Raw genomic sequence first — 15204 nt, forward strand, 5'->3', positions numbered from 1 at the left:
GGTCCTGGATTGTGAGAGGGATGTCCGACTGATCCCCAGAATCAGGCCTAAACTGGCAGTCAGATATCCCCCGAGGGGTGCCGGATTGGAGAAGGTACAGGCTGGGCTGAGGAGACACCCCCCCCCCATGCATGAATTTCATGCACCAGGCCTCTAGTATATTAATATTTGTTACATGTAGCAGTGAGGGGCAGCCATTAGACAGAAATAGAAAGGAGTGTATGTGATGTAAAATGACTCAATATATTTTGATAAATGCTTAAGCCAAAAAAAAAAGCAAGAGCAAAATAAAAAACAAAATCTATGTATTCAGTAACAAGAGCCCTGAAACAATAAAGAAGAATAAAACTGTAAACAGAAATTAAGAGGAAAAAATATCCAGTGTAGAATATATTGAAAAAGTTTCAAACCTGTCCTCATACTAAATACCTCAGACTGTATGGTACATTTAACCACACTAGTTCAAGATTATTAACAATTCCTTAGAGATGAACATTTTAAAATTAATATATTTTATATTATGCATATCAATTTGTATAGAAATATGTGTTGTAAATTATATAAAGTTTTCACTTAAGATAATAAATATAAAACCACAAAGAAGCTTATTTTTCTTATGTACTTAACAAATGTATGTATGCCTTTGAGCACAAGGCAATTATAAGTGGTGGAGGGGGAGTGTAGCAAAACTATGTGAAATTTTCCTTTGAAAGCATTTGCTTCACTTCTGAAATTGTCAAATTTCCAAATGTGACAGATTCACATTTAGATTAAACTGTTTCACATGGTTTGCATTCTGGAGAGAACAAATAAACTTTTGAATAAAAACTGTATAGAGAAACCCATGTAACAAAATGTGAATCTGTATCAAAGCTAATTTATCTAAAAAAATGTATTGAGTGAGCGGGGACCCCAGTCAGTTCTTAGCTGATACAATTACAGTATCTGAAGTGATTTCCCTGCCAAATATATCTGTAATTGAATGATATCTGAGTTAGATATCTTCTTGCCAATTGCAAAAGGAAGGAAGGAAGGAAGGAAGGAAGGAAGGAAGGAAGGAAGGAAGGAAGGAAGGAAGGAAGGAAGGAAGGAAGGAAGGAAAGAAGGGGAGAGGGGAAGGGTTGTCTGTTAAAAATGAAAATTCCTATTCTTAATAGCACAAAATAAAGACAACTGATATTATTAAAAATAAAATTTAAAAGGTTCCCATTATTATTCTTGCCCTTCAAATAAGTAACAATTAAACCTAATTTGGGGATAAGTGAAAATATTTATCCAGAATGGCATCAGATTTGAGCAAAAATGTTTTCAAAAGATTATAAGATGATATACTCTGAATTCTTCCTGTGATATAATTTTTAAAATTCTTTATTAAAATAAAATTTTCTATACCATAGGTTATAAAAGTACCTATGCTAAATTTGATTTTTCTATCTAGGGCAGTGGTTCTCAACCTTCCTAATGCCACGACCCTTTAATACAGTTCCTCATATTGTGGTGACCCTCAATTTCATTGTTACAAATTGAACATAATTAAAGCATAGTGATTAATCACAAAAAACAATATGTAATTATATATGTGTTTTCCGATGGTCTTAGGTGACCCCTGTGAAAGGGTCATTTGACCCCCAAAGGGGTCAGGACCCACAGGTTGAGAACCGCTGATCTAGGGCTTTTTAAATAAACAATATAAATTAATTGGGACATAATGCACTTAAAGTACTTTCTCAGTAAAAACAGTTGTGATACTGAATCTACAATATGAAGAGTCACATAGACTATTAAGATCAATACTAATAAACATTATTTATTTGAAAAATATAAATATAGCTTGTTTTTAAAATTTTGACAACTTGCACCCCAAATTTTTTTTTGAAAAAATAATTTTTTATTGTCTAGAAATATATATAAAAAAAAATTTCCCACAAAAGATGCTATTCTCTCATTTCTCCATCTTCTTCTTCTTCTTCAACACCCCTGATATAAAGGACATTATTACACCTTATTAAAACTTCACCCAGGTGTCCAGACAAGGCTCTATCTATGTATTCTTCTGTGTTTGCAAGCTGCATGTTCATATAGCCATCTACAGATACCAGGTAGCCTTTGTACTCCATTCCCCACTTAAGTTTCACCATTACTGGCTTTCCTGTTAATCCGTTGAGGAAAGGTTTGGGATTGAGGGGCAAATTCATCGCGAGGACTAGCAAATGCTATAGGCTACTCGCCACCGACCCAGCTCTTATCCGTCCCTGGTGCCTGGAGTGCCTACCCCAGCTCCGACTGTGAGAAATCTTCACCCCAAATTTAACTGAATAAGTTATAGGCTGAAAACATTACTTGCAAATGAAAGCAGAAAATTCTACCTTAGATTTTATGCACACTCAAACTATTTGGATTTATAAACTTAATTACTTGAGTTCTGTTTGAAAAGTAGGTCATCAAACAAAAATGTAATGTTTTCAACATTTTCAACTGATTCATCCTCAGAGACAGAGACCAGATTGATCTACTAGGAATGCTCTTTTTGGGGAGCTGGAGTCGACAATGAAAACTCTATCCCCAGAACTGGTCCAACTTGTATACAAAACTGAAATGATCATGAAACAAAGTAGGGTTAGGAGATTACAGAAACACTGACCCAAATGGTCATAGCCACAGGAAGACACAAAGCCTGAGATTTTTTTTTTTAATTCAGAAAGACAGAGAACATTATATTGGCAAGCTGAATGAAAATGGGATGTGGGAAAAATGTGATGAGAGGGCTACTGCCCATAACCTTCTTCCTGTGGCTGACCCATGTAAGAGGTATATTCTTGAAAAGTAACTCTAATGAGTTTCATTAAATATATTGTTTCTTAATTTCAATCAGAGCTAGTATCCAAAACATACTTTTGAAGAAAGGGAAATTTCAACTCATGTTATGAGTGAAGAATCAGTTATCTCTGCTTTGTACATGAAAGATAGATGGCAGGAGGAAAAAAAAAATCACATGGATGGAGAAGCTAACATGGTGAGTTTTTGACATTCAATTATAAAATGAGATTTAAAATTGTATTTGTTCATGACATAAATATTTGCTGAATGTTTATTATGTAGATTGCATACTACTTAGCACTGTGTAAGACCAATTGAATGGCAGTAATTACAAATGATTTTTAAACATCAAGAATGCATTGTAACATATTACATCACACAATTCCACTGCTAGTGATTTATCATTAAAAATTGTCTGAATTTCATATTGAGAGTCAAGCCAGTAATTTTCCTGCATTACTATATTGGCAGGATAATTTGCTATAAGCTTGCTAAATTTTCATATATGATAATTATTTCAAAGTAGATCTTTATAAGTATTTCATTTATTTTCTTTTCTACTATCAAATCATGGACTTTGGTAAAAATGTTATAGGCAATTAAAAATCATGCATTTTTATAACCATCCAACTCTAAAAAAGGATGCTTTTCACTGGAATTAATAATACTAAAGGAGAGCATAGTTGGTTTGTCTCAGTGGTTGAGTATTGACCTAGGAACCAGGAGATCACGGTTAGATTCCTGGTCAGGACACATGCCCTGGTTGCAGGCTCTATCCGCGTGGGGGTGTGCAGGAGGCAACTGATCAATGATTCTCTGTCATCATTGATGCTTCTGTTTTTCTCTTCCTTTCCCTTCCTCCATCTGAAATCAATAAAAATATACTAAAAAATAATACCAAAGGACAAACACTCAATAAGAGTATGATTAGCCTAATCTATACCACCACATTTATATAAGAGCAGTCAGATTGGCTTTATACACAATGTAATATTTGAAAAATGCACTATATACAATTAGATTTTAAGATTTAAATATGCATTAATAATATGGCACATACCAGTTCTCTTAAAGATATAAGGTGAAGGAAATAATCCTATCTAATAAAAGAGAAACATGGTAATTAGCCGTAACTCCGCTACCCTTCCCATTGGGTAATCAGGGCGATATGCAAATTAACTGCCAGCCAAGATGGCGGCCGGCAGCCAGGCAGCTTGAAGCGAACCTGAGGCTTGCTTACTTCAGTGATGGAGGAAGCCAATGTTCCCCGCCTTCCGCTGCCGGCCTCTGAGCTTGCAGTTTGAAACATTGTTACAAATATAGAAGCTAAACAAAACCCCAGAAACCTGCTTTCAGCCAGCCGGGATCTCAGAGCTGGAGTTGAAACAGTGTTTCGATTATAGAACCCAAACAAACCAGATACCTGCTTTCAGCAGCCGAGGCCTCAGAGCTGGAGCCAAGCCTCAGAGCTAAAGCTGGCCCAGAATAAAAAAAAAAAAGAAAAAAAGGAGCGGTTGGGAGCTTCAGTCACCCCCAGCCTGAAAACAGCCCTCAGCCCCTCACCCAGACTGGCCAGGCACTCCAGTGGGGACCCCCACCCTGAGGGGGTGTTACCAGCTGCAAACAGCCATCATCCCCTCATCCAAGCTTGTCAGGCACACAAGCGGGACCCCCACCCTGATCCAGGACACCCTTGAGGGCAAACCAGCCGCCCCTACCCATGCACCAAGCCTCTATCTTATATAGAAAAAGGGTAATATGCCTCCCGGCACCTGGATCAGCGTGACAGGGTGCGGCGCCCCAACCCCCTGATCGGCCCTGCTCTGTGTGTGACAGGGTGCGGCGCCCCAACCCCCCCCCCCACGGGCCCTGCTCTGTGTGTGACGGGGTAGAGCCATAACCTCCCCATCGGCCCTGCCCTGAGTGTGACAGTGGCAGCGCCCCCAAACCCCTGATCGGCCCTGCTCTGTGTGTGACAGGGGGGCGTGCCCAAATTCCCCTATCGGCCCTACTCTGTGAGGGACGGGGGGAGCTCCCCAAACCCCTGATGGGCCCTGCTCTGTGAGTGAAAGGGGGGAGCTCCCCAACCCCCTGATCGACCCTGCTCTGTGCGTGACAGGGTACGGAGCCCCAACCCTCCTGATGGGCCCTGCTCTGTGAGTGACAGGGGGCAGCACCATAACCCCCTGATTGGCCCTGCTCTGTGCGTGACAGGGGGTGGCGCCACAACCTCTCCATTGACCCTGCCTTGAGTGTGACAGGGGGCAGTGCCCCAAAGCCCCAATCGGCCCTACCTTGAGCATGACTGAGGGGTGGCATCACAACCTTCCGATCCGCCCTGCTCTGAGCATGAGATGTGGCAGCGCCCCAACTCCCCAATCGGCCCTGCTCAGAGCCCGACCAGGGGCTGCACCTAGGGATTGGGCCTGCCCTCTGCCACCCGGGAGCAGTCCTAAGCCAGCAGGTCATTATCTCCCAAGGGGTCCCAGATTGCGAGATGGCACAGGCCAGGCTGAGGGACCCCCCTTCTCCCAGAATGCACAAATTTTTGTGCACCGCGCCTCTAGTAAATGCTTTACTTGAGTGTCATCATACATCTCTAACTCCATTGCTAATATTATTTCAATTATATTTTCTTTTATTTTTGACCTGAGAAAACATTTTTCCAGCTTTTATTCTTCTTTATTTTATCTTATTTATCTTTTTAGATCTTTATTGTTGAAAGAATTACATGTGTCCACTTTTTCCTCCACTGACCCCTTCTAGCCTGCCCCACCACCCACCCCAGGCCTTCACCATCCTATTGCCTGTGACCATGGATTATGCATATATGCATACAAGTTCTTTGGTTTATATTTTCATTCTAATTATCTTTCTGCAAAATATAATATCAAATGAATGCAGATATTTCTCATTGAGGCAAGATAGAGTAACAGGTATCACATTTACCTTTCTTCTTGAAAAGTCTAAATATACAAACAATATGTATTTTTTAAAAAAGTTTTGAAAACCTGTGGCACAAAGCCACAAAGTACAGTAATTCTTCAGACAGAAAACAAATGAGGTGAGCCCTATAATATTCCTAACATATTGATTTGAGAGAGATTCTAAGTGAAATCATAAAAAGGGGGACCCATTTAGACTTTTATGTGCTTTTTTATTTGAGGAGATGCAGTTGAACATATGGAAGACGAAGGAAGGTAGAGTTTGCAGTACAGAATACTGGAAAGGATAGACCCATAGAGAGAAAGAGCACTCTGAAGATCTGTAGTGAGTCCAACTGATCATTGCATAAAAGTAAGGAAAATACCTAAAACTGGGAAAAAAAGAACAATACTTGAGGAAACAGACCTGGACACCATCTAGGGCCAAGAAGAATGTTTGTTCTAACCAGCAAGACTGAAAAATATCTTTATAAAGTTCACTGGGTGAAATAATCAGAAATATTTTGCCTACATAGTTGGAAAAAATCATCCTTAAAGTAAATCCTTTCTGCTCCTATCAAATACATATTAAGAACAAATGTAAAAGGATCAAATTAGTTTCAAGAAACTTGTCCTAAAGCAAAGCTTAAGAAAATTATAGGAATATAAAGATGTCTAATATTCAAGAGATAAAATGCAAAATGTGTGATATCGAGCATGCAAAGAAATACACCTGAAGAGATTAAAATTTTATCAGTCAACCTGACTCATCTATAACAACTGCAAAAATTAGCAGAGAAAAACAATAAATATTTTAAGAGCTATATTGCACATATTGAAAAAGCTAGAGGAAAGATGAATCTAAGAGTGGAAGTAAGGAGACAAACTAATGTTAAAAAATAAAAATTATAATTTGTGAAATAAAATATTTACTTTATGGGATTGAGTCATTAAAAACTACAGAAGAAAACATTAGTGGACATTAAGATACCTCAATAAAAATTACCAAAACAAAAATTAAGAGAAGGAATTGTTCTAAATAATTTGTGAATTATTCTTTAAGAACAACACAAGTAACTTTAGTTCACAAAGATAAGAGGTTAAACATACAGAAAATTTAAAGAAATTATGAACATTGACTAAAACACACACATACTAAAAGCTAAAAGCTCACAAAACCTAAAATTCTAACACAAACAAGCAAACAAACAAAAGATCAATACCTTAATATATCTCTCAAGGGATGATTTGGTCAATTCCTTGAAGCCAGTGTTAAAACAAAAATCATAAAGCAGTCAAAAAAAATAAAATAAAAAGACAAGATACAATAAAAAAATAAGGCTAAAGAAAACTTTTCAAATGAAATACATTCTAAAATTCCAGCTTGGCATTATACATTTACAATGACCTATATAGTAAAACTAGGGGCCTAGTGCAAGAAATTCATGCACTTCGGGGGGGGGTCCCTCAGCCCAGCCTGCCCTCTCTCACATACTGGGAGCCCTCAGGGGATGTCCTACTGATGGCTTAGGCCCATTCCCTGCTCCACTTGGGGAGCGGGCCTAAGCCGCAGTCTGGCCTCCCTTTGTGGGAGGCAACTGGGCTGATCAGGGGAAGGCACCAGCCCCATCACCCCGCTGCTGCAGCCACACTGCCAGTCACCGCAGCCACCAGACTCCAGTCTCTTCACCATGAAAAAATGACAATTTTCTTTAGGCATTTTCAAGATGTGTCTTTCATAGGATATGACATTTCTTTCTTTCTTTCTTTATTTTTTATCCTCACCTGAGGATATGTTTTTATTGATTTTTAGAGAATGTGGAAGAGAAAGGGAAAGACACAGGAAAACATCAAAGTGAGAGGAACACTTTGATTGGTTGCCTCCTTCATGAGCCCTGACCTGGGCCCTGGCCAGGGAGGAGCCTGCAACCTAGGTACATGCCCTTGGTCAGAATTGAACCTAGACCCTGAGGTCGGCAGGCCGAGGCATTATCCACTGAACCAAAGCGGCTAGGGCAGGATATGACATTTCTTAGCCCTCCAGCAGCAGGCCTTCATTTTTTTCACCAGGAGTGAGGTGGAAAAACCCTAGATCACCTTTTGGATTCTTATTACCCAAGTTACTAAGAATATTACCAGTGGCATACAAGGAGCTTAGCCAATGAGTGGTCAGAAAAGGTGTTTCCTCTGATTGGAGTTCACTCCGAGTGCTGGCTTTACCCCTGCCCAGGCCCCTCCAATTGCCGGGTCCACCCCGGCTGCACTGCAGCCTCTGGCCAAGGCTGCAGGCCTGGGCAGGGGACCCCCAGGCCCCTGCGATCACCAGCTCCGCCCCTGCTCAGGCCCCTGCCATCGCCGGCTCCACCCCTGCCCAGGCCCCTGTGGTGGGGCTGAGGGGACGCCACCATCTTGTGGCTATGGGCACGGCCACCATCTTGTGGCTATGGGCACGGCCATCTTTGTGACGGAGTGACAACTAATTTGCATATTACTCTTTTATTAGATAGAATATGTGTGATGATTGTATGTTTTGGAAAGTTGGTCATAATTTCAAAGATAATTGACTTTCTTTATTATTGACCATGTCTAGGTATTCTGAGGTTGATCTAATGGGTGTTTGAATGGGTAATATAATTAAGACAAACATAAATGATAAATAATTATATATTTTACTCCATAATCTGTTTTTATATTTTCTGAGTATGAAAATCAGTTATGAATTAAATTTTATGAATTATGAATTGAATATAGTGCAGACTACTAAAAATATATAGAATCTGATCCTAAGTAGTAGTTCCATGGGACTGCTACAAATGTTATTTTGAAGAGGTAAACAAATGTTCTCTACACCTGTCTTCTATTCTATATAACCATAGTTAAATGAATTTGTAATTTGCTGCCACATTTGCATGAACTATATTCTTCCATTCATGGGTTAATTACTACTAATGAAGTGAGAAATTGTTGAGAAGCAACACTTAGACTAGATTACGATCCTGTTATATTAACTCATTGCATACTGTAATTTTTTTCCTTAACATTTACTCAAAAATTAATTCTTTATGTAATTTATTGCTTAATATCTCCCTTCACCTAGGCCTGTGGTCAGCAAACTGCCGCTCCCAAGCCACATGCGGCTCTTTGGCCCCTTCTGTGTAGCTCTTCCTAAGCCTTAGGAGTACCCTAATTAAGTTAATAACAATGTACCTACCTATATAGTTTAAGTTTTAAAAATTTGGCTCTCAAAAGAAATTTCAATCGTTGTACTGTTGATATTTGGCTCTGTTGACTAATGAGTTTGCCGACCACTGACCTAGGCTATGATTGTCTTATGAACTATGAACTCTTTTGTTTATTGTTGTAATTCCAGTACTTAATGCAAAATTCCATTTGATGAATGAATAACAAAATACATGACAATGTCAAACTCTAAATTAACTCATTGTGTAATCTACATACACATAATCTGTATAACCTAATTACGAATATTCCATATTAGGCATTATATTAATACACTACTTATAAATTGCTGAAAATCCCATATAATAAAAGGCTAATACGCAAATAGACCAAACAGTGGAACAACCGATCAACTGAACAACCGAACAACTGGTTGCTATGATGTGCGCTGACCACCAGGAGGCATGTGCAAAACAGGGCAGGGGTCGGCCACAGCAGAATGGTGGAGCAGGTGAGCGGGGGTGCCAGAACAAGGCAGGGGCCAGTTGCTGTCATCAGGGCGAGCCTCGGGAGGTTACTGAAAATTATTTGCTCCCACATGTCATGGTTCCACCTGACGCTCGCACCTACTCCTGGTGCCAACCCCCCTCACACCCAGTGCTGGTGCCCGGCACCAGCCTTGATCGCTGGGCACTGTCAGCAGGTGCAAGTGGCGGCTGACAACCCTGATCACCCTTCAGGGCTTCTCCACCCCCTGCTGCTCATAAAAGGTGATTGAAGCCTACAGCCACCTCTCGCACCCTCAGCCAGCACCAGAGTTGCCGCTTGCACCCGCTGCTGGCCCCCAGCGCTGGCCCCGAACACCCCTGAGAGCTTCTCCATCTCCTCCTGCTCTTGAGGGACGATCAGGGCAGCAGCAGCTGTTTGCACCCACTGACGGTGCCGGCCCTGCTCACACCGGCTGCTGGTGCTGGCCCCAATCGCTCCACACCATCAGTGGGTGCAAGCGGGGCTGGTGCCATCAGCACATGGGAGCAGTGGTGGCAGGAGTGGGGTTGCAGGCAGACAGGGGACTGGGGACCCTGGCGGGAGGGTTTGGGTGGGGGCAGGGAGGATGAACATCTTATAAGGATTTAATATCCAATATTTAGATTAACTTATAAGACAAAACACCAAAAAAAGCAACAAATAAACAAAATGCAAATTTAAAAAAATGGGTGAAGGACCTGAATAGACACTTCTCCAAAGAGGACATACAGACAGCCAATGGACATATGAAAAGATGCTCAATATCACTAATCATCAGAGAAATGAAAATTAAAACAACAATGAGATATCACCTCACACCTGTCAGAATGGCTATCAGTAATAAAAAAATCAATAAACATTAAGTGTTGACAAAAATGTGTAGAAAAGGGAACTCTCATATACTTTTGGTAGAAATGCAGATTGATGCAACCACTCTGGAAAGCAGTATGGCATTACCTCAAAAAATTAAAACTGCCTTAGGACCCAGCAATTCAATTCCAAGAACATTACAAATCAACAACAGTACGGTGATTGGCAGGGGGAAAGGTATACAGGGAATAAATGGTGATGGAAAGAGACTTAACTGGGGGTAATAAAAAACAATAAAATATACAAATTATGTATTATATAATTATACACCTGAAACATATATAATTTTATTAACCAATGCCACGCCAATAAAATCAATTAAAAACACACACACAAAATACTAATTCAAGGAAACAAGACCTGTATTTCCTTATTGATTTTCTGTTTTGATGCTATATCTATAGCTGTTAATGGGATATTTAGATCCCCTACCATGATTGTGTTTTTGTTTCTCCCATTAGTTCTATTGGTAGTTGCTTTATATATTCCAGTGCTCTCTGACTGGGTACATATATATGTCTTCTTGATGGAATGCCCCTTTATCATTATAAAATGTACATCTTTGAATCATGTTACCTTGTCATCTTAAAATCTATTTTTTAAGATACAATTCTAGCTATACCTGCTTTTCTGTGGTGCCATTTGCTTGGAAAATCATTTTCCATGGTTTCACTTTGAGTCTATATTTGTCTTTGCAGTTTAGATATGACACCTGAAGGCATCATATGGTTACGTTTTGTTTTTTGATCCAATCCACTACTATGCCTTTTTGTTGGTGAATTCAGTCTATTTTAATTTAGAGTAATTATTGGTGTGTGAGGATTTCCAATAGCCATTTTTTTCTTTTTTCCTGATAGCTCTGTGCCTCCATTTGTTCTTTTCTTTTTTTGTGTTTCTGTCTGTTGTTTTTGTTTGGTGTATTCCACAATTTTTTCTTTTTCCTGTTTTTTCTTATGTATGTGTTTCAGTTTATGTGTGTGCGCCTGCACGCACATGTGGTTTTCATTAGGTTTATGTAAAAGAATGTTTGATATATATAGTAGTCATTTTTCTTTTCAATGCATCAAATATCCATATCTTTTTGTAAATTCAGATCTTTACCCTCTCCCCATTTATGTTTTTGTTGTCACAAATTATCCATATTTATGCTGTAAGTTTGTTGGTGACCTTACTAATAATTTTGATTAAAAGATATAGAGAAACAAATGAGAATGAAATTATAGCATATCAAAACTTCTGGAATGCAGAATATGAGGAAAATTTACATCATCTCTGGCCTATCTAAAAAAAGAGAAAAAAACAACAAAAAAACCCAAGAAGAATCTTATGTTAAAAAAAAAAACACCTAACATTACATTTTAAAGAACTAGAAAAAAAACACACAAAAGAAACTCAAAATCAGCAGAAGAAAGAACATTTAAAAAAAATTCAAGCTGAATTGAATTAAATAGAGAACAAAAAGACTATACAAAATTAATATAACAAAGACTACACTAGCTAGACTTACTAAGGATAAAATAGAAAAGGTTCAAATAAACAAAATCAGAAATGAAAGAGGAGAAGTTACCTTAGACATCACAGATATACAAATAATCATACTAGAGTACTATGAAAGACTATATACCACGAAATTCAATAAGCTAGAAGAAATGGTTAAGTTCCTATAAATATATAATCTTCCTACACTGAATCATCATAATTAAAAAATCTAAACGGACCAATCAAGAGTGAGGAAATTAAAATAGCCATCAAAAACCTCCCCAAATGTAAAAGTGCAGGATTAGATGGCTCCACAAGTGAATTCTACCAAACAATAAAAGAAGATTTGATACCTATCCTTCTGAAACTCTTCCAAAAAATGCAACAAGAGGCCTGTGGGATCAGGCCTAAACCGGCAGTTGGACATCCCCTGAGGGGTCTCAGATTGGAGAGGGTGCAGGCTGGGCTGAGGGACATCCCCCCAGTGCAAGAATTTCATGCACCAGGCTTCTAGTTGTGTTATAAAATTTAGTATTATCGAGCAATTAGAACAGCAAGAGTTACAACAAATCATCTGGTGGAAAGAAAGAAAACATTTCAGTTCTAATAATTCCCTACTGAAATGGAATTTTTCTCCCTAAAATCACCCTTATTTTTATTAAAGAGCCAAAGTAAGACCAATTTACCTATTACATTAAGTCTAGTTTCAATTTGGCCTGATCATTTGCACAAACATAACAAGAAGGGTAACTGACTGCCTTTGATGGAATTTCATGATTGAGCCTCAATGTGCCCCTCAGGGCAGAGAAACTGAGCTATCCTGCTGCTGTCAGGCCTGCCTGCAATATCTGCAGGGTTAGGTGAATTCCTCACCAAGATCTGTATCTGCTGTGGCTCCACCTGGGCCCTTGCCCTCGGCTGCAAGGCTCACTGCAGCAGCCCTCCTACTTGCTGCAGCCTAGAGTGCGTGGGAGGTTGGGCAGGGATGCAGAAGCGCCCTCACTGCTCCCCTCCCCCTCTGACCAACAGCCAGTAATGGCAGGGTATGGGCCTGATGCTCCAGCACTATCCATTTTCAGGGCTACCCAGCAAGATAGCAGGCTTTCTCCATGGCTCTCTTATTGGCTTGAAGTCTCCAGAGTCCAGCCATGACTTTTTAAAACATGGCACTCCGGTCAAAGTTTTTGGTCAATAAAACCACCATTGGAAATTGGTCTTATTGAATTTATGCAAAGAAATGCATTGCCATGATTCACTCATTAAGAATTGTCAAATTTCAGAGGGATCATAAAGGGAGAAAAATACACTAACTTGCTTTAAGACTTTCTGATTTTCCTTGTAAGTCCCTTCCATGGACTCCTGGGAAGATGTAACATTTTTCCAAATGCATTATAACAAAATAGTAACTGTCTCCAAGTGACAAGAAAAATTTTAAATGACACAGTTATGGATTTCATTATAATGCAAATGACATGGAATCTTGTCCTTTCTGAAAAACACAACATTCTACAATATTATAAACAATAACCATTGGTTATTACTGTATTTGACAAAGGTTCCTATGTACCTTCAGTATAAAATTTTCCTTTATAAAGAGAAAACAAATCCTCGAGGCATTTCAGAATGTATTGGAATGACGTAAAATGAACTCCTGGTCAAAAAAATCTTTTCTTAAAATTCAAACTCTAGGAAGGTTATCAAACCCATCCTACCAAAAGATTATATATCATTCAAAGTGACAAGAGGGTATTAATTACAAACATAAGCTAGTAAAACTTCAGTTCCCACAATTAAGATTACTTTTTTTAAGCACTTATATGCCTGATTAAAATATCACAATATGTAATTATTAGAGGCCTCATGCACAAAATTTGTGCAAGAGTAGGCCTTCCTTTCCCCAGCTGAGAGCACCAGCTTCCCTCTGGCACACGGGACCTGGGCTTCCCTCGTAGCCTTAGCTTCATCCGGAAGGTTGTCTGGAAGGATGTATGTTCTAATTAGCATATTATGCTTTTATTATTATAGATTCTAAAAATTTATAGAACTTTTGCTTCCTAGACAAATACAGGGAAAAACCTTTTTCCTTTTAACAGAAAACTTTTTCCCTGAAAAAAGTCTAAAAATAATTCTGTATTAGCCTACTTTAGATTCACCTAAATATAATTTCCCTTTAAGATTTCTCTTCACAATCCTTCTATAATTTTCACAAATCTTTTATCCATTTAGCTTTAGAATAACTTAATTTCATAATTATTTCAATAATGCATCTCCATACTTCATGCCTTCTATTATCAAAACCATATAATTTCTTTCCCATTAGCTAGAATTTTAAACTCTTAGAAACCTTAAATTTTACGTGGCAAGTTAAGTACTTTAGCATTTCTCAGATTAGTAATACATTCACATTTTTAAGGATATATTTCAAATAAAATACAAGACATATTCAATTAATAGATTCAAATCTATTCTCTAAATTCTCCATATGAGGCAAACTCAGATTAATTAATATTTCAGTATCCTGTTATTTCAAAAAACCTAAGTATTATTATGATTATGATTATGATTATTTTTACTATTTAATCCAGCAATGCTCCAAAGCTTTTAAGTTACCAATTAGGCATATGAGGCTGGAGAAAAGGTGGAGGGGGGAAGGGAGCAGGCCCTGAAGCCTCTTCTAGGACTGCAGTTCCCAGGCCCCCAGCTGCTTGGATTTAAAACTGCCACACTTTTCCTTAGTGATAACATGCTAAGGTTTCGGTGATAATGAGTTCAGCCTCTGATAGTATCAGGACTATTTAGTAAGGAAACTGTTCTTTGAAATGAGGGGGTTAAGAATGCTGGCCTTGGGATCTAAAGGCTCAGTGAAGGGTCCCTTCCTTTTTCTCTATGACCCATATGCTCCCCCTCTTTTGGGACATCCATACTGTTGTGGCCTCTGTTTCTGGCCCTCAGGGCCAGCCCTTCCCTGGGCCACTTGTTCTACAGTTGTGAGAATTGTTTGCTTTCTATTTCTGCCTCTCTCATCTCTATGTACATAGACCTTCTGAGCCTCTTTTAACAGCTCCTCTACACTTCTATACTTCCAGTTCTCTAACTTTTATAGTCTTCTTGAGATGTCAGGCCAACTATTGGTGACAAAATGTAATTTTAATATTCCTTGGTTTATCACTGAAAAGATTTATCATAAACCCTTCAAATTAGTTAACTCTATTTATTATATCTTCACTTTGAGAGTTTAAAGCCAATTATTGCCCAAATCTTTTTCTTGAACAAAAAAAAGCAAAACTTTTTTTTTAAACAGGGATAACTCACCAGCTTTCAGTGGCTTTAATGTGAAAGTACTATTTTATTTTCCTTTATAAAAATAGGAGTGCCCCCACTTCACTGCTAGAGGGTACTTCTGCAG

The 15204-nt window shown here is 38.8% G+C and overlaps 1 protein-coding gene across 1 annotated transcript; it reads right to left on the minus strand.

The window, feature by feature from the left end:
• Positions 1 to 1875: 1875 nt before the first annotated feature.
• Positions 1876 to 2195, minus strand: LOC102425252 (small nuclear ribonucleoprotein F-like). The gene has a single exon (XM_006090755.2). It carries the CDS (start codon positions 2193 to 2195, stop codon positions 1935 to 1937), a length of 261 nt encoding a protein of 86 aa, XP_006090817.1. The 3' UTR covers positions 1876 to 1934.
• Between the last annotated feature and the right edge of the window lie 13009 nt (positions 2196 to 15204).

The sequence above is a fragment of the Myotis lucifugus genome, unplaced genomic scaffold (assembly GCF_000147115.1).
Source record: "Myotis lucifugus unplaced genomic scaffold, Myoluc2.0 scaffold_81, whole genome shotgun sequence".
In the NCBI taxonomy this organism is placed as follows: Eukaryota; Metazoa; Chordata; class Mammalia; order Chiroptera; family Vespertilionidae; genus Myotis; species Myotis lucifugus.